The following is a 20,279-nucleotide window of genomic DNA, read 5'->3' as shown; positions in this document are numbered from 1 at the left end:
AAAGCCTAAGTGCCATCATAGCTGTCTGTGCATCTTTATCAAAATGCCCTCTGGTTTTCCTTCTGGTTGGTGTATATATAGACCTATTTAAAATACTTGCAGTAGTTAATGTACTTTGGTCCATGTAGCACATCCTTAAATGTATCTTATTTTTCCTGCTGGGTAGATGTACATAGTCCAGACTCAAATGTTCTTTAGAATCTCTCAGCTGCAAGAGAATGGCCTGGTTAGAAAATGTAGCCCTGGAAAATGGGGTTCATCCAACTTTGCTTCAGCTCCAGGTGTCCCACTTCTCAGGGAAATGTTCTGTTTGGCAAGTTAGGGGGTGTTTTTTTCCTTCAGCCTTTTCCTTTATTTAATTTCTTGCTTTCCTTTCGCTACCCTAAAGAGCAGACTACTTAATTAATGGAAAAGGAAAGATCTGAGGAATTGAGAAACACTGTCCCCAGATACCTAAAAGCATATGCTCAGATTCAATTACCCAAAGAGGAACATGAATGTGGATCTTTGAAATAAATATCCCAGCCATAACACTATAAGGGAGTTTTTTTGGCTTCTACTTTTTCCTTCTTTCCCTCCATTTTGCTGTGGAAGGTTTAGCTTCCTGGCTCTGCAAAGCTCATGGCTGTGAAACACAAGTGGAGCCAGGAGCTTTGCTCAGCTTGTGAGTTGAAGCTCAACTCACAAAATATCCTCTGGCTCAGCCTGGAGGAGAATTTCTTTCCTGTGTGTCTGCTGATTTCCTGGATGGGGTGTTCATGTTATACACTGTTCCATGAATTGTACAAAGAGCAGCACAAGTCAATGTTGGATCTGTAACTTGTAAAGCTGGGTCTAACTTACAGTTTTGACATATCTGCAGCCAAATATAGCAGCCAAACAAATGCAGCAGCTGAAAGAGAGACAAACTAAGCTGACTGTAATGAGAGGACAAGGTATGGCATTTCCATCTTTAGCATCAAGCTCCTCCCTGGGGTTTCTGCAGGTCTTGTCCAGCCAATGCTTCTGTGCTGCCTGTGCTGCTGAGAGCTGTGGCCTCCAGGCTCACTACCAGCTGGGACAGTGCAGTGGGAGCTCTGAGCCTCTGAATAAAATTCTCCTGTGAATCTTGTCCCAGGAGCCCAAACCTCACTGAAAATCAGTAGTACTGGCTCCTAAACATCTCAGAGTTTGTTTAAAAATCCTTAAGTTGTGAGATGTGAGATTCTGTAAGGATCTGATGACTGTTTTAACATCTACTGTAGAATAAGGGCTGAAACAGATGTAAAAAGTGGGACAGACAGTAATGAATAAGGCAATTTTAAAAGAGTTTAAAGGAAGCTGAAGGAGCCTGTGGTTTTATGCATCTACTATTTCTATTTTACCATCAGGAAACTTCTGTGTCACCTTCCCAAGCAGATTTGTTTGATTCAACTCCAGTGGCAATCATTTTGATTATGGTCTAGCATTTGCTTTTTTAAATACTATTAGTGTTCTTTTTTCATTTGAGAGAAAAAAAATTCTTTAATAATTGGAAGCTTACTGTTGTGGAAAAGCATTTCACAGTAGCTATTTTTCTCAGATGACACAAATACTCCTTTAAAAAAAAGGGATGAATCTTTTCTTTCTGAATTGCTCCTTTAATAAACTATTTGTTTAAATCATATATTTGTCCTCCTCAGTGGTGAAGCTTGTTCCTTATTTAAAACAGGATGACAGGGCTCTTCCACTGTTTGGAAAGGCACTGGAGCTGGTACTCCAGAACAGAGCCACCCATTCTTCTGCTGGGAGCTAATTGATTAGCCTTAGAGCTACAGATCTGTACCAAGGGACTCAAATAAGAGCACTTCGTTTTTCTTTTGAATGACTTATTTCCCCAGGCTATCTACATTAGACATGTCCAGGTGGTCTCAAATTATTTACAACTACAGGAACCTCTGTGGTCACAGGATTATCTGCATGGGGAAGCACATTTGAAAGTCAGTATTTCCTTCTCAGAAAACAGGACAGTCTTTGTTAGCACACTTGCTCATTTGAAATACTTTTAAACTAAGCTAAGAGAACCTAAATATTTGTCTCTCATTGCAGTCACTTAAGAGTAGTGATTTCCTTTAAAAGAAGATTATAAGAAGAAATAGGTAGGAAGGGACTTGGATGCATTACATATTTTATTAATTTTTTATGATGTGCATCCATCCAGTAAGGAGACAAATTTAATGCTATATCATCTGATCAGTCCACTCATTAATTGTCAATTCAGTTGTTGAGCTTATTTGTAAATGTCCCCACAGAGGAGAAGCACAACATAGGTTATGACATTGAGGGTCCTACTTTCTTTCTGTTCCTGTTTTTGTTTGTTTGTTTGTTTGTTTGTTTGTTTGGTGTTATTTTGTTTGTGTTTTTTTTTTTTTTTTGTTTGCCTTGATTGTCACACTGCAAATAGAGTTTTATTTTTTAGCTGTCACCATAATTGACTATCTCAGTTTTAGTGATTATTTCTTTCCAGAGTGTCTTAAGGGTTATTCTTAGGTCTATCTCTGAGGCTGCTGGCATCTCCTCAGCCTGGCAGCCAGATGAATGTTTTAAGAGGAAATCTGACATTCTGCATATATCTCCTGTAGTGCTAGTGCCAAGACAGTCACTATTTTAAATGCCTATAGAATCGTGTACGTACACATTTATAAAATGTGGTAGTCAGGTTATAGACTTGCTTCAGTTTTAATTTCACAGTTTGTTTTTGTTGAATCATAGAATCATATAAATTAGACGGAAAAGTTGTATTAGGTCATTTAGTCTATCCCACTGCCAAAGCGAGATTGTTCCCTGCAGTATATTTTCCAGTGTTTTATCCAGTACTTTTCCATTCTCTGGGTTGGGCTTATGCTTCAGCCTTTTTTTTCAGTCAAGCTTATGTTTTGACATTTTTAGTAATTTTCTCTAGAAGTCATTGAAATCTGTTACCACCCTGTGGCCGTAACAACAGTGATGATGCCTGTTGCTACTTTTCAATTGTTACAAGCTAACTAAAGTTATTAACCGGTGACTGTGTTGGAAATAAGCCCCTCTGTCATATAAGCAGGAGTGGCATTGTGAATTTGCTCTTCAATGGGTAAAGCTGTGGATTATATCTGTGAATTGCTAACAACATGTGCCATTTGTGTGCTATTTTCTTCTAGCTGGCAAAAGCTCTTCCTCTTTCTTGACTATGAGTCATAAATGAGGTGTATATTTCCCTGGGTCTCTCTTTAACTGATTAAAATTTCTTAGTCAGTCACTCACTTCCAAAATAGCACTTCATTAATATAAATCATATATCTTTCTAAGAGTAAGCAAAGTTTTAATATCTGCACATACACCAAGCATGTGGAAACCTTTTTCTCTGTGGCAGTAATAAATAGAAAACACAGTCAAGAAAGGTGTCATATGATGATAGTACCAACACAAAGAAGTCTGTGTTCAGTGAAAGGCAGAGATCAGTGCTGCATGCCAGCTCCACTCTTGGCACCACTTGTGAACAAGGCTCAGGCTGTGCTGGTGCTCTGGTACATGTGTCTCAGAGCTGAGAAGTTCTGGTGGCACTTATCCCTGATGATGCTCAGCATGTGTGCCTGCAGGAGGACAGACAGCTGGGTCCAGGAGCTCTGAACAGCAAGGGACATCACCATCACTGCCAGCAGGCTTGATATTTCCCTCTTGGTGACAGCAAGTGCACCAGCTCTGTCCCGAGACAGAGGTGTCTGTGACTGATGCACAATGTGCTCCCTCTGGTTGTGTCACACAGCACAGAGAGCCTGGTGTATGGCTGTGCAGGAAAAGTCTGCAGAGCTGTGTTAATTTAGGTTAGAATGAGAGTGTAATTGCAGTGATTAGCAGTTCTTCAGTCTTTATGATAACGTCTTTTGAATATATATTCCTCTACAATATTTGCCAGCAGAAACAATAATTAAAATTTTTATATATAGCAGACTCATAGCAACTAACCTCCCTGTTAATGAGATGTGAACTCTCATTGGTTTTAAAATGTGGTGGTTTCTGAACAGAGAGGCTCTGTGGGATTTAATTAGAGTGAGTTAACCTTTTCCCACTGAAATGGTGGCCCTACATGCTCCTCATTTTGAGCTTGCTTGTTGCATCTCCATCTCAAACAAATCTCACTGATGCATTAGTTAATGGTTGAAAAATGCTGTGAGGATGTAAGGGACTAGGAAGCAGAGCATTGTCATTAATATACAGAATTGCTAGTCAGGAGACCTGTGTTCCCTCCCAGCTGCATTGCTGATTTCCTGTAGCTGTGTGTGAAGATATTGTCATGCCAATAAAGTCCAACTGAACTATGCATGACCTGGCCATGTCAGCTACAGCCAGCCAAAGTATTCAGAACTGCTTGATAAAGTTTTAGGCACCTTTGTTTAGTAGAATAGTCTGAAAAATTTGTCTTACCTTCCTATTACTTTTCTTATAAATTTTTCTTGTGATTTATGGCACCAGAATTGGCATGAGACTTGAGTTTCTATTTCCCTCTTTTTTTTCTTGGTTTTTGAAATGAGTGTGATGAATGTTTTGGTGTCTTATCAGGATTAAAAACCAGTTTGTCTTAATTCTTTCATGTCTTTGAAATAAAAAATGCTGGGAAATTGCAAAGCAGATTGTAAAATGCTGTTTTTCCCATCTCACTTTGGCTCTGACACACATCCTGTGCATTCATGAAGATGAAATCCACCTCTGTAATACATGGTGGCTCTGCTTGTTTAGCACATTTCCTGGCTTGGGTTGGAAAAATGACTTGTGAATAGAGTTAGACCTTTACCCACTGCCATTTCTTTGGCAGGTGACAACATATGAGATCATTTTACACAGCTCTAATCACTGTTAAATCTTTCACAGATACCAATCTAGAGAGTCAAGACAGAGCCTATTTGACTCAAAATTGTGCAAAGGAGACTACTGGTAAACCCACCAACTCTCTCAGTTAAACCCCTCAAATCCTGTGCCAGGAAATTTACAGAGGAGATCAATTTTAATTAATTTCATTTCTCTGACCCTACTGTGTATAATTCCTTCATAAGAATCTTATCACTTCTTTTTGTATTTTCTGGGGTAAAAGTGAAGGAGCCTGAAGGGTTCGTGTCAGCCCCAACATGACTTAACCGAACTGTCTTAATCTCTGGACCAATTTGCTCTACAGGCCCCTAAGGAAGGAACTTGTTGATTTTGGCAGTGTTTACCTTTGCTACAAACAAATCCATCGTTTTCCAGACCGGCTGGCTCTTAAAAATCACTTGAGAGCTGAGGAAAAAAAAAAACCTGCCCCAGGCTGCATCAGTATTCTTTTTCTTATGTTTGGGGAAATCTTTTGTGTTCTCCACAGCTGCTTGAGGATAATCCATAGAGTCAAGATTATTCACAGAGTCAATAAAAATGCCTGTAAAGTTCTCTGAGTTTAGTTTCCTTCAGTGGGGGGAGTGAAAGCCCCTGTCAAAATAAAAAGGGGAAAAAAAAAAGAAGATTCTTGACTGAGTTAACTGTGTTACTGTGTTCTCAACTACAACTGTGGAGAGGAAATGAAAGGGGCTGACTTGAACCTGCTTGCCTTCCACTTCTGGGAACTACATATCTTTATTTTTTTTCTTTTTTTCTTTTTTCTTTTTATTTGTTTGTTTGTTTTGTTTTGTTTTGGGTTTTTTTGTTGTTTGTTTTGTTTTGTTTTTCAGAGATTCCGTACCAATAACATTTAGCGTGACTCATAAGTATCTGCTTTTGGATATTATGTATCAGGAATCAAATTCCCTATTTCTAACCTAAACATGGCAGGTTCAAGTTTTTAGTTATTCACACATATATCACATGAAGTGACGAGAGCCATGTAATACATTGCAGAGCCATGTCATTCACCTCTGACTGCCTGAATTGCACTTTCCCACTAGTTTGTCTCCACCAGAACCAATCACTTAGCAATCAGATATTTAGTGTCTTCTTACATGCACTATAAAAAAAAAATCACACATTTTTTAATAAAATCTATTCCATCTACTTCCTCTGCCTTGAAGTTCTGGCATTCTTCTAGTGTATGTGTGTGGGTGTGCTCTAATCCATTGCTGAAAAGAAAGTGAACCCCACCTCTCATGTGAAGACAGCAATAATTAGACTTTGAGAAGTTTTTTTTGCTTCCTTTAATGTTCTAAAAAACTCATGGTGTTCCTTCAAAGAAAAAAAATGTGAAGTTTAGAAGTGGGTGGTGGGCTCTGCAGCTCCAGGCTGCTCCTCACTGAGCTGGCTCTTTTGGGTCCTGTTTTGAGGTTCTAGCCTTTTCTTTAAGAATTTTGGCACCTGAATCAGGTTCTGTGATGGGGACCAGTCACCTAAAATGTTTGGGACTTCAACTCTGGCACTGTGTATAGCCCCAAATCATTAAATTGAAGCTATTAAGTAATGTTTAGAGGTTACTAGCACTTATTAGCTAAAGTTTTATTAACCCTTCAGTGTCTATGTAGTTAGACTCGATGAACCTAAAGACATAATTTTACATTCTCTTGTGCCAGGCTGCACTTTGCTGCCTTTTGTCTGATAATACCTCTCACTGAGGAGTGTCACCTTGCACTGATTAGACTTGTCCACACACTCTATGCTGCAGCAAGCACACTTTGGCCTCCCTAGTGCTCAGTTTGGTGCACAGTGCTCACTGCTTGGTGGAGGTACTAGTGCTAACATGCTAGGGTGAAGGATGAATGTCATTTGCCACAGCCAAGGTCCCATCCCAGCACAACCCACCAGTTGGGGTCTGTCAGCACTTGGAGAGACCTGGCCTCCCTTCCTGCAGTTTTACCCTCTGATGTGTTTATAGGCAGCAGCCAAAGTCCCTCTGTGCAGTGATTTCTGCTGAATTAATAGTTCTTATGTTTGCAGTTTCTCACTGCTGTTCTTTCACTGCTTTATAATGTCAGTGAAAATAACACATTGGACAGAAACTGAGTGTTTGCTTGTTTATATAAATTCTCTGTGTTCCCCAATGAGCTGAAATTCATTTAGATGTAAGAAATTAGGTAGACCTCAACCACAATCTGGAAGATATGTGAAAAAGGAGATTGAAGACAGTGGTTCAAAATCTACTGCTTCAAAAACTTTTTTTGGGCTAATTTTATTCATTTTGACTGAGATAGGTTATTGTGGTCATGACAGTGTGATGAATCATTTCAGTCAGAAGTCTGTGGGCTCAGAGCCCCTGTGGAGTGGAATTGGAGACAGCAGCCTCTCTGATCAGCAGTCTTTTCATGGGATCACCTGCTTCCCTTCCTTTCCCTCTTCCGTCTGCCATGTTTTCTCTCATCTCTCACATATCTCTGTCAGCTGAGACTATATTCTGCTATTAATCAAATGGTTTCACCAGATTACCTCTTCTGATGCTCCATAGTTGAGATTTTCTGTTTACCACCCTCCCTGCAGAAACCTGCTACTCTGTTTTAAACCTATTCTTCAAACCTTGATCACCTTCCATATTTATGGGATTAGTGCTATTTGGCATATCCTTGATATCAGGTTGAATCACCACCACCACTCACCACAAACAAACGGGTATTACCACTCACCAGCATTCCCCAGGCAGGGCCAGTCCCTTGTAACCACAGTTAAATTGCACAGAAGTCCCCAGGAGGAATGACAGGTCATTATGATTACTTTGAAACAGAGTGGTTTTAAATATTTCCATGAGGATGTACTGCTCTTTAGCTGTGTGCTTGCAGACCTCTCCAGCTGCAGTCCAACATGCTGTTCTCATCACAGCTCAGCAGGCTCTGTCTCCTGAGCTTCACCATCCCATACCCAGTTATCCTGTGGCTCCTGTTCTGACAGGTGTTTGCTCTGTAAAGAGCTGGCTCTGTAAATGGCACCACTGCCTATAAACGTGGCTAGGCTGAGCCAGATCACTTTGGCAGGTTGGAAGTGACTGCACAGGGAGGTTTGGTTTCACTCAGTGTGTTGGGGGGGAGCAGCAGGAGCTCCAGTAACCTCTCTGAGTGACTTGGCTGCAGTTTGAACCCCACATCCATGCGCACCATCCACCACCATAACCACAGCAGAACCTGTAGGGTCCTGTGACTACACAGGACATGGACTTGGAGATGTGGGACATGGACTGTGCCTGTGCTTGCCCAGGAATAATGGAAAACAGCTACACCTCAGTGTGTCTGCTTTCTCAAACCAGCAACAGGCTGTGTGCTCCAAGGGCTGCAAACTTTGGCAGATGTGTCTGCAGAGACACTGGCAGTTTTTGAACATGTAGACAGCTATTAGCAGTTGCACAGAAATTTTTTAAAAGTCAGGTATTAGATAATTCTGAAAGACCTTAGTAACTGAGAGGAAAAATGTACCACTTGAATATACAAAGAAAAAAAAGTTGGCAAATGAAGGCAAAACTAATTTCAGAAAATGTTGAGTCAAAGGCACAGACCATTAGCAATGTCCATGCACAGCCTGTCATAACTTGCTTTCATCTCTGCCTTGGTTTTGCTTTTCCTGTAGGAAAAACTGCCTTCAGGACCCAGTGTGCTTTAAGTTTTCCACAACTCAGTGGTCTACAATTTCAAATCTTCACTTGTATTTTTAAAAGTTTGGAATGAATCTTCTAGAGGTGGTGACACAAACCAGTCATGCGATATTTAGCAATTACACAAAAATTTCATTTGGAAGAGGTAAGGCTTATATTTGTCCCCAATTTAATAAATTAAATATTTACTACAATTATGAAGTAAGATATTTTCTTAATATTTAGATGCACCATCTTCTATAATACTTTTAATTTGTATCAGGAATCAACCTATAATATTTAGCAAATGCAAGTGCAACCCATTAATGAAAGGGTACCTGTATGATATAAAATTAATTTTTCCTTTTACCAAACAAAGATATCAAATTTTTGGACCAACCTCAAAAAATTAATCAGAACTCTGACTTATCAGGGTCAAAAAAATATTATAAGTATATCCATGAACATAAAGCCTTTATATACCTTTTCATGTTTATATTTGTGTATCCTTTCAGATTTCAAAATTAACTGAAATTTAAGGGCTGAGCATATATTTTAAGAGCCACTTCACTGCTGAATGCTTAGTTTATAGCTTCTGACCAGAGCTGTGGATACCAAAATGCTGACTATTGCACAGCCTAGCATCTGCATCTAAGCTCTTCCAAAAAAATACTGGTTATAGTGCTGTATGCCTAAAACAGGAACTCTTAATTTAGTCCCAATGAAACACTAATGAGTGAAGTGTTTTACATACCAGTGCTCCCTCTCCCTGAATTTTAGTACTTTTCCCAAGAACTATGAAACAGTGTTGTCACTCATGAGAGCAATTCACAGCAAGGAAGCCTCTCCTGCATGCCAGCATCTGTAAATTTTCTTTTGAAAGTGCAACAGGGATCATGGTTTTTCTTTCTAATAACAGCATAGAGGATGTGGGGAGAGCAATTTAGCCATTAGTCCTGCAGCTAAACTGCAGGAGGCTCAGTCTCCCTGCATATCTCAGCTCACTGGGGGTCAGTAAATGGAGAGCCCATTTTCCCAGGGTGGTAAATAGTGGTCATTCCTCAGATAGTGGAAAATGGTCTCTGCTGCTTACTGGAAAGGGAGACCCCATTCTCCAGGCAGTTGGAGAGTTCACTTTGGAGAAGGAATGGGTCTGTCCAGCCCCTTCCTTACAACCTGCTCCACCCATCACAGCCTGCTTCTCTATTTTACCCCATGGAAGTTTAATTTAGAAAAGACCTAAAGAACTCAACAACCATGACTTTTTGTGCCCTTTTGCAACCTGAGTGCTCTAATAACAGGCTTAGAGTCATCTTGTTCTGTATTTTCCTCCTAGAAGATCTTTAATACTTTTATAGAAAATGGAAAACCTTTGGTGGGAGGGCTTTAAGTGTGCTCTTCTCTACCTGGATAGTTTAAAATTTAGGAGAGCACGTAGAAAAGATGTTCTATATAGAGCTCAGTATTCTCTGTTTTCCCACAAGCTCTTATCCTCAAAATAATGAATAGGTGAGGAAGGTAAAAGCTCCTACTCTGCTTATGTTTAGAAAAAAGGCAAGGATGTTTGTGGAATTGTTTTCAAAATATGCTCTTGTGTCTTTCAGATGCTGTGAAGAGCAGGTCCTCATTTGTGGATTTAGCACTTTGGTGGGACTTTGACATTGGTTTCTTTGGCTGAGAGACCTCAGGAGGTTGTATGCACATAATGACATAGATTTTTTGACACCTGGGGAATTTTTATGGTAAATGTCTGCATGCCTCCTGATTTAACTACAACAAATATCTAGAACTTGTGACAACTTCAGTGTTGAACACGGCATTCAGGATTTTATGGGACCCCTGCTCTAACCCCTTATTTCAATCCCTGTCTCAGAGTGACTGAGATCTCAAACAGCATGTGAAGCTTTACCTGGAGTATGGACACCTTCCTTAGGGCCAGAATGCTTAAGCTATGACTGATTTGTGTTAAAATAGGTAATTTTAACTCTGTAAAGTGAATGGTGAACTGGCCTTCCACAATGGTACCCATAGCACACAGCTGGACACCATTTCTAAGGAGAAAGGAGAGCAGGTTCACAGGCCAGGAAGACCAAGTACAAAGGAAATAAAAAACAAAAATAAGAGGAAAGGTCAACAAATCAACTGTGAGATTTTGAAAGGGGTTGGTGGTGAGAGATAACACTAGGCTACACATCTGTGATCATTCATCGGTGGACACGTGAGACTGTTTTTGGTTTTTTAGTGAGATGAACAAACAGACATGCAAACCAGGCACTGAGCCTGGGTTCTTATGCACTTCTCAGCCAGACTTACAATCCTGAGCATAATATTGCAATACCTGTTTGTTTTGCAGCTGGTTTGTTTTTTGGCTATCTGTCTGTCTGTGAAGATTTGTAAGACAGATGCAAGACTGTTTGCAAAAGATCATACATACTCTGACTGTGCTCACAGAAGGATAAACAAGGACATATCAACAAAGCCAGATATAAAAAGGAGCTTAGTCAGGACAGGTCACAGCTTTTGTGCTGTAATCATTCCTTCTGGCTCCATCACTTCTATCTTAAGAGAATAGTTGCTTATGCCAGCATATTTGGTCTATACAAAAATCCTAGGGAGAATGATTCATTCAGCCATGTTGCCAGCTGCAGTGCTTTTATTAGTGAGCCTTGCAATATTTGATGGTTTTCTTAAAACATCATATACTAATGTGGTTGAGTGAAAATCACTGTTTGCTTTTAAAAGATTTGAAGTTTTCAAGGCCTTACAGTGACAGAGAAAAAATTGTAAAGAAGGCAAGAACAAAGGAAAGAAAGAGAGAGAAAGTAAGAAAGAAAGAAAGAAAGAGAAAGAGAGAAAGAAGAAGAAAAAGAGAAAGAGAGAAAAAGAAAGAAAATTTAAAGCATAAAGTCTATTTTGATTATCGCTTTTGGATTTTTAATCATGAGACCTGAATGTCAAGAGCTGGCAATATTGCAGGTGTGGAAGGCTTCTGAGTGGCCATTTTCATCACCGTTTGGTCCCTGGGAGAGGCCTTTTTTCATATGTGTATGTGAGGAAGCTTTTACTCTCTGGCGGTAGGAGTTTCACCTGATGTCAATTTAAAGAGACAGGTGATTTCTGCAAGTTGCAAACTAATGTGCCATAATTCCCCAAGGTATAAATTAATACAAAATATATGTCTAATAATATAAGGTACTAGACAAAGAAAGCTCATCCTGAGAAGCAGAGCTGTAGTGTTGAATTCTTCTGTAATCAAAATATGCAGGCACCTCGAGGGAATGTCTCCAGATGGCTGATTACCCATTAAAATCTCAAACCTTTGATATGGGTCTATAGAATGGATCACCTCCCATGAAGAGAGACTATTTTCAATTTCCTTTATATTTATGGTTATTGGTTTGGCATGGAGTGGGGAGGGGAAGATCCATTGTAGTAATTCCATCCTTAGTAGGTTTGCTTATTTTCTTTAGGGATGAATAAATGGGGAAGACTCCTTCCCAAATTATTTTCATTTACTCAGAATCATTTTGATATTGTTGTTTTCCTGTTTATAATTCTCTGTAGTTCAGTTTGCAGCTCTTCTTTATGGTCAGCACAATTTCCCCTACTGTTTGATTTCCACACACCTGATGTTAGAGCATTTGGCCTCACATTTTCCAAAAGGATCTCTGCTATTGCAGAATGAACAGTGCTATTTAAAGCCAAGCGTTGTCTGGTTTAGCTGAAATAAACCTTTATAAACAAACCCAACTGTACTATGATAAGCATGCAAGTCCCAGGGGGATTAAATGTGGCTGGATTTAGAAGATCCTCTCCTTGCTCCTGTTCTGTAAGTGGCTTTTCATACATGATTTTACTTCCGTATTACATGCATGTTTAAAATTTTCTTGTAATTTGCAGCCCTGTCAGGCAGGGTTTGTCCCTCTCTGGCACTTGTTCAGTACCCTGCTTCACAGGAGAACTGAGAATGAGCCTTCACTGAGATACAGGCATGCTATGAGGGATTGGAGGGCCAGCAGTTGAGACATAAGGAGTTGAAATTCAATAAAGCTTAGAGGTGTTCATTTTTTTCTACACCAAAACAAAATGCAGAATTTTTTTGTTTTGTTCACCTATATTCTTCAAATTATTGAATTGGGAAGTGTTGGGAGATGTATCTTATAGAATTGAAGAAAAAAAAATAGAAAAAATAAAAAAAGGGCAGATTCACAGAACTGGAAGCAAAGCAAAGCAAAAGTGACTAAAAGCAAATCTGTGACAAAAGCACTCAGCCAAGGTGAGCTGGGTTCCTCACAACTGTCTGATGGTGGTCCATATTTCCTAGGTGCTTCAGAGGAATGGTCATGCGCTGCCATTGACAGATTTTGTGGGTGAAAAAGTCTGTGCTGCCTATAAAACTGCAGTTTTCAGATGGAGCTTTTCTATAGTTGGAATGTTTACAGCCTCTTTTCCCTATGAAGACTTTCCAGTGTCTAATATTAAAATCCAATATATCACTAGCAGGCTTTTTAAATCTAGTCACCTATTTCTGGGAAACACATTCATTTGGGATTGTTGCATGGATGGCTAATGGGTTAAAAAGTCATTAAACACATTCACATGCAGGCAGTGGCATTATGAAAGCCTTTTTCCTGAGCTTTCTAGAATAAATTCACCTTCAATGGAGATAATGCAAGAGATTAAAGGCCTGTTTGTTCAGGATAGATTTGTTTCTTAAATGGATTTTCCTGTCAGTGAGTGAGTAACCTTAGAAGTGTGACAACTGCTAGTATGCAATATTACCTGTGAGTCTGCTGGTGAGGAGGGATAAACTCCTCATGACTTTCAATAGACACTGCATATTTTTGTAAAAGATCAAATCAGGTCTGAGTTACTAAGTGAAAGGGTGAAATTCCTGAGTGAAAATCTATGGCCTTTGTTATACTTGGGGTCAGACAGGATGGTCACTTCTGAGTTTAAACCTACAAGTGGAACTTCATTAAATAGCAGTGCTCAACTCAATCCAGTCTGCTTTTTCATGTAGGCTCTTTTTTCCTTTCTTGTCTCTTTAGAGCTTAAGCAAATGCTTATGAAAACTTTTAATTAAGTTTTAGCTGCACCCTAAACCTTGCATAATCCCAAGATCACAGCTGACATGTTCATTTGCAACCACAAGATCTGGAAACTAAAGTTAGTCCTGCTTGAAGTCAAAAACTGCTACAGTTGAAAGGCAAGAATATCTAGGTAGTCTAATAATCCTTTCTAAAATGAAAGAAAGAACATTGAAGCTCTTGTGTCTATATAGAATATTCTACATAGTATGCAGAAAATGTTCCTGTTGGCAAACACCAGCATTCCATTTTTGTGCTTATGAAGAGCTACTTTGATAGACCTAAGTTTGGAGGAAGTGGCGAGATGATCTGGGTTTCAATTTTGAACCAAAATTTAAAAAATGATTATAGGCTACTACATCATAGCACAGTAAAATTTTACATCAGACAAAATGCTGGACTCTAAATTTGTGCTACAGTGTCAAGAATAGTAGCTGTGTCTGAAGTCAGATTTATTTAATCTGGCACAGGCAGAACCCTCTTCCTATGAGGTGCAGTGGGGTATCTCATACATTTTACCATATTACCACCTGCAAGAATCTGACACAAGGGATGAGTCTCTTCCTTTGTGTTGCTGGTATAGAATAATGGATTTAGGGGCCAATGGCAAAAATGAATGGCATGTTACTGAAAAAGAATAATGTTCCTGAAGTGAAAGGTAAAGCTGGATGTGAAATACTCTGAGAGGAACTGACCACAAAGCCAAATGAGAAATATTTAAAGAAGAAAAGAAAAGCACTGCAAGGAAAAACAAAGGGGAATCTCCATCTGAATTCAAATTGGAGGGAAAGCTCCTCTTTTATTTAGTGATGCAGGGTTGGATTAGTACTGGGATGGAAGATTCAGCCAGCCATGCCAAAGACTGTTTACAACTAACACCTCCTAGGAAAGTGTTATGACTTCTAGAATCTTTGGTAAGATTTACAAGACCAGTAAATTCTGTTCTGTTCCTGATGAAGGAATCAAACTTTTATTGTGGCTTCAGCATTTCATCACACAAGTGACTATTGTGACTTTTATGCTGGAAAATCACTTCCACTCTCTTAAAATCTGGCTTAATTCTTTGAGTTGCTTCCTGAAATGGTTCCACCTAGAAACACTGTAGAAAATTTGCTGCAGAACAGCACAGAGAAAATGGCTCAGGAAATAGCACATATCAAAACCAAAATGGTTCTGAGAAGGAAATTCCACTGAAGGAAGGACCACTGTCCAGGATTCAGGGTGGGTGCTTAGGGCAGTGACATGAGCTGAAAAAGTCCTGGTTCAGACAGACACACACTGGAGGTAACCACTCATATCAAGCACATTGGGGACCTCTAGATTGGCCTCCCACATTTTTAGACCTCCTTCTTTTATATCAAATGTCTAAAAGAAAACAGATATTTAGCACAATGCTGTATTTTAGGAAAATTTTCATAATATTTTTTAAGTCAAATCTGTCTCTGCCTATGGCAGGAGGTTTGATACTAGATGATTTCACTAAGGTCCCTTCCAAACCAAACCATTCCATGATTAATGTGGAACACAAAGGAATTTGACAAGTTTCATATTTGCTGTGAATGGAATTGCCATTCTCCATTCAGCATTTTTATTTTTAATTTTTTTTCCAAATGTCCTTTCTCTCCTTACCACATCAGAACATTTTTAGGAGCTATATTTCTAAATTACCATCTTCATCCTTTTTCCCCAGGAATCTGAACCAAGCAAAGGTGGAAGGAAGTGGGAAGAATACCACCTGGGAAACTTTAAGGGTTCAGAGACCACAGACTTCCCATATGCATACAAAACCTCAAGTAGCATTCATGACTGTTGTAAGCATTGCCTGAGGGTCAGGAACACATCAAACCAAGGTTTTATTCCAGTGGTTTTGAGGTTTGAGGTGAGTGTTGTGCTGCTCTGGTAGCATCCTGAGGGGTGGAGTGTGGGCAAACTGGGAGCAGGATTTATTTGCTCCAAGTGCATTAGTGTACTCCTGAACAGGGGAATGATTATAAGGCAACTTTACAGTAAGGATAAATGTTTTTCTGTCTTTTAAATGCATATGTCAATGGTATATTTGTTGTTGCTAGCATTAAGGTCTAGAGAATAATAAGAAAAAAGGACAATATTGTATTATAAGTTTCTATTTCCCACTGATCTGTAATAAAAAAATGTCATGAATTATTTACATAGCAAACAAAGAGTTGTAAATGCTTAGAGGGAAATGAGTTAATTCACCACTCACATAATTTAAGCTCTGTTATATAGTAGTTAATTTGAGACCACCCATTTTTAAAATTGTGGTTTAGAGAGATTAAAAAAAATCTTATGAAATTGAATTTAAACAACCCAATAATTATTCTGGTTTGGCTCTTGTATTTATTTTTGTAGAAGAACTCTCACTGATAGCTGCCAGCTATTCAAAATAATTTACTTTAAAAATCATAGCAGGGTAAATGAATACCTATAAGTAATTGATCTCTATGGTAGATTTTTCCCTATAGAAGAGTAACCACCCAAGTATATTATTTGTATTGCAGACAAAAAAAAAAATCTATATTTAATTAATGTAGTGTTTTAAATACACCAGCAAGAAAAAATACAAATAGAGAAGCTAACTCCTTCATCTATATATTTAATTGTTTTTTATATAACTTTCATATATATCTTCTGCCCCGGAAGCTACATGGAGGATATAGAAAATTTTTCAAGAAGGTAATGAAATTTAGTTGGAAAAAAACCATTTTCTTGGAATTAAAAAAATCTAATAAAAATATAAAACAAGTGTTTAGTTGGCTCAGTTTCATGTGAAAATTTAAAATTACTTCTTGTTTCAAAAATTACAGAGTGACATTACACTGGAGAAGCACTGTGATGGATACGTCCTATTAGCATGTCTATTTTACTTCTGGGATGAGAAGACTAAGTTACCGTATTGTTACATATTTCTCCTGTGAGTGATAAGTGAATTCAAATCTCTTTCTTTTGCTCTTCTTCCTAATTGGTTGCCCCAGGTTTTCCTTGTGCTGCTGAGATTTTGATTTTTTAAAAATCTAACAAATATGTTGATATACTCAAACGAAAGGTTTTATGTAAAGGAAAAAGATTGTTGCTCTGAAGACATTATTTGGATGAAAAGGAATTCTTTCCTTTTTGATAATCTCTTCCTTCCTTCCTGAATACAGTTTTTATGGCATCCCAAATAGGCCTCAAGGTCACACTGTGAATAATCCAAGACTGGGACTTTGAACTGGTTTTGAAAACTAAGAAGCTCAGTAGCTTTTTAACACCTCCTTATTTTTCCACATGCCCCAGCACATCTTAGCTTTGGAGCTATGCAATAAAGAGCACTCCCAATGAACTTTGGATCTTATATCTAAGCAGTTCCCTTTCTTCTTTTCTTTTCTTCCCCCCTCCTTTTCTTTTGTTTCTTTATTTTCAAAATTTTTCTGCCAGAAGTCTAATCTTATCATGCTAACGGCATGGGATGTTCTACAGTTTTTACAACACACCTACAAATGTGATCAAATCTCGATACCCTTGTTCTCTGCACTGACAATCTTTTTTTCTCCTCTTCCCCCAGCTCACTGTCAGCATTCCTGCTGCTCAGATCACACCTGGGACCCTCTCGCCGACCCCTTTCAAGATTTCTGGGGAGAGATGAAAACACTTTGAGCGAAACAGGAAGTTCAGCAAGTCAAAACATTGTCTCTGGTTGGGGTTATCCATTTGTCAGGCGTGCATGTTTTTACCTGTGCTGGCATTCAGGAGGTCCAACGCAGCCGAGCGCGGCGGGTGAGAAAGGAAGGGAAGCAGAACTTGCCAGCAGCACTGCTCAGCCAGGAGATGAAATGGGTGAGCTCCTGCAGCACACAGGAGCAGGTATGCTAGCTAGGGCTGAGCAACACTTAACACCTTCAGGGAAAAGCAGAAAGTACCTTTCAAATGGCAGAGTGAAATGTTTGACTAGATCACCTCATCTAGAGCTGCCCGGGAGTCCTCTGGTTGAACCATTGCCCATCAAAGCTCTCATGGCTGGTGTGGTCATGAAATATTTTGGAGAGAAAGTTTATCTGTGTCCACATAAAAGATGGGAAAGAAACCATCCGTGAGCCCTGCAGTCCACAGGAACATGACTTTTGGGCCAGACTGTTTTGGCATAAACACTGAAAATCTTTTAAAAAGTAATATCCTGTCACTTTTGCACTTCCATTATATTAAACTGATTTTCTTTACTCACAGTGGGATTTCAAATTAATTTGTAATTATACACACCATGAGGGGATGAGAAAAAATGACCTAATTATAGACCAAAAGGATGCCCTACAGCTATCATCCAATTACTCCAACCATCTGAGCTCTTAAGCAAAATGATGGGTTTAATCCTTCCTTGGTCACATCTAGTTGTAATTTGCCACTGAAAGCTATAAATTCACTTTCAATATTCATTCCCATTTTATAAAACTCCCTACTAATATAACTTAGGATAGAAACAGACAATGAGAATGGGTCACAATTGCAGATATCCATCTAGACTTTGGTCTAGCCCACATGCTCTGTGAGAATTGAGTGAGGAAGAAAATCGTGGCATCTCTGCTGTGTCACTCAAACAGTAATAATCAGCTACAATCAGGCAGATAGAAAACTTTTAAAGTAATAGAAACACCAGAAATGCCCATTAACAAGTGCCCATTAACAACCTCCCAATTTCAGCCTTAACTTTCAGTACAGGCTGAAGAGTTCATGAAGAGCAACAGTTGTACAGATGTACTCATTTTAATAGTGTTTGCACTAAAATCTTACAATAGAACAGGAATAACAATTAAGGTGAAGGAAGGGACCTGATACAGCAAAGATCAGTCCTCTATAAAGAATCTGGTTGTTTTTGGTTCATTGACAGTCGCATAAACTATTTACACATTAACACAAAAGTATTTTCTTAGTTTTTGTGCTAATTAAAAAAGGAAACATAAACTCTAAGTGAAATTCTTACACAAACTACTGTATTTAAAAAAAAAAAAAAAAAAGACAGCTTGGGGTGGGGTGAAGAAAATTTCTCCAAGTGGGGGAGGAGGGAGAGCTAGTAGTCTGGTAATGAGGGTGTTCACACACAGTTTGGATGAACACTCAAAAATTTCCTTCTGTTTAACCCTCACTAAAACTGAGTGATGAGGATATATTTCAATCCCTTGTGGAAGTTATAACCTTTTACAGAAACAGAAATTCCAACTCTACCAGCAAACAAAGTCAAGCAGTCTCTTGGTCAGCTGAATTTCCAAGCTATTATGTCCATACTAATTTTCTGATCCATTAGTTATTTGTATGAAATGAATCAACTGCAGCTGGTAAGATATGGAGAAATTTACTCCTGTGGCCAGATAGTATTTGGATGAGGGAAGTGAAGCTAACTGTCTCTGGAGATAGAGTTCTTGGTTTTGTTTTTAATGAGGAATGGCCTTTAATAATCCTGTTTCCTTTAGCAGCACTTCCTCTGCTTGTCTACTTGTAGGCACACAGTTTGCATTTATTTCTGTTTATTTTCACACACTGGAAACACACTTTATCTGAGTGAAAGAAGACACAGTTATGCTTAAGTATCTATATACTTTGCTGCTATTTGCTTTGCAAGTTATTTTGGTCAACAGTAGGTATTTAACAAGTGCCCTGTTAAAACAGACCTGTAGACTGGCAGACCTTGTGTATGATTACTATCTCAGCTATTGGTTGCCATCACTGCCTCGCTCTTTTTCTGGACTGCTCTTGATATTGTTGTCTGGTTAAAAGTTTGGAAGTTAGGGTTATTCCTCTGTGGGTAGATTGAGGGTGAAGTTGTCTCCCTTTGAAGTACCTCTGTTTACAAGTTCAAAGCCCTATTTCTTTGAACAAACGGGAACTCAAGTAGCTTAATCCAGTTTCCAGACAGCCCATACAGTATCTCTCCAAAGATTCAGAGAGGTACATGACAGCCAATGTGACTGTGCAGAAAGCGAAAATCTATGTGTCTCTCCTGGTCTGTCTTTAGCCCAAAGACAGAACTGAGTCTCCTGTGCAGATTGGGACTGAGCAGGACTCCTGCAGATGTTCAGAGAATGGAGACATTTCCAGAACTCTTGGGGAATCAAAAAAAAAGTCCTGAGCTGTCTTACTGCTTCCAAAATTAAGATTTTTAGCAAAGAGTAAGATTGGGAAGGAGAGAAAAATACTTTTGCTCCAGGAACCACTACAGCTGGATGGAAATACAATATTTTAGGCATGCAAATTCTTCCTCAGCATGTTATTCACCCTATAAACTCTACATATCCCTATGCTTTGAGACTACAACTGCATTCATTTTGCACATATTCTCATGGTCAAAAAATATATGGTGAAGAGAATAAAAATTACTGCTGGCTCTGACTTTGTTTTGGCTGAAAATGTGTCTGTGTTTTGAATTTTTAGGCTGAAGTTACTGAACTCTTTCCTACACGTAGCTAAAAATACAGTAGATAGCTATCTTCAGTGCTGAGTTTTAGGAGTTTAAACTTGAATCTGGACTAACAGAATTCATCACTTCTGTTCAGAGTCAAAACTTCTGCTTTTCATTGGTAGATTCTCTCACTGCAATAGCCACTGCTCCATAGTTTACTTAAGTTATCTTCTATAGCTTTTGTAATACATGGTTCCCATAAGCATGTGTTTCTGTGAACTGCAAAAAATAGTCTCAATAGGATATT

The 20,279-nt window shown here is 38.8% G+C and overlaps 1 protein-coding gene across 2 annotated transcripts; it reads left to right on the top strand.

Moving 5' to 3' along the window:
* The first annotated feature begins 10,184 nt into the window (after nt 1-10,184).
* Nucleotides 10,185-18,415, top strand: LOC117003361. 2 transcript variants are annotated; one of them, XM_033073259.1, is made up of 4 exons: nt 10,185-10,239; nt 15,278-15,466; nt 16,413-16,519; nt 17,150-18,415. In XM_033073259.1, exons 1-4 carry the CDS (start codon nt 10,237-10,239, stop codon nt 17,676-17,678), a joined length of 828 nt encoding a protein of 275 aa, XP_032929150.1. In that variant the 5' UTR covers nt 10,185-10,236; the 3' UTR covers nt 17,679-18,415. The 2 variants fall into 2 exon arrangements, 1 of the variants encoding a protein (XP_032929150.1); XR_004419504.1 differs by lacking the exon at nt 10,185-10,239 and having other exon boundaries at nt 15,284-15,466; nt 16,415-16,519.
* The last annotated feature ends 1,864 nt before the right edge of the window (nt 18,416-20,279 follow it).

Source organism: Catharus ustulatus, chromosome 1, assembly GCF_009819885.2.
Source record: "Catharus ustulatus isolate bCatUst1 chromosome 1, bCatUst1.pri.v2, whole genome shotgun sequence".
Taxonomy (NCBI): domain Eukaryota; kingdom Metazoa; phylum Chordata; class Aves; order Passeriformes; family Turdidae; genus Catharus; species Catharus ustulatus.
Note: the sequence above shows the minus strand (reverse complement) of the source record. Positions and strands in the feature narration are given on the sequence as shown.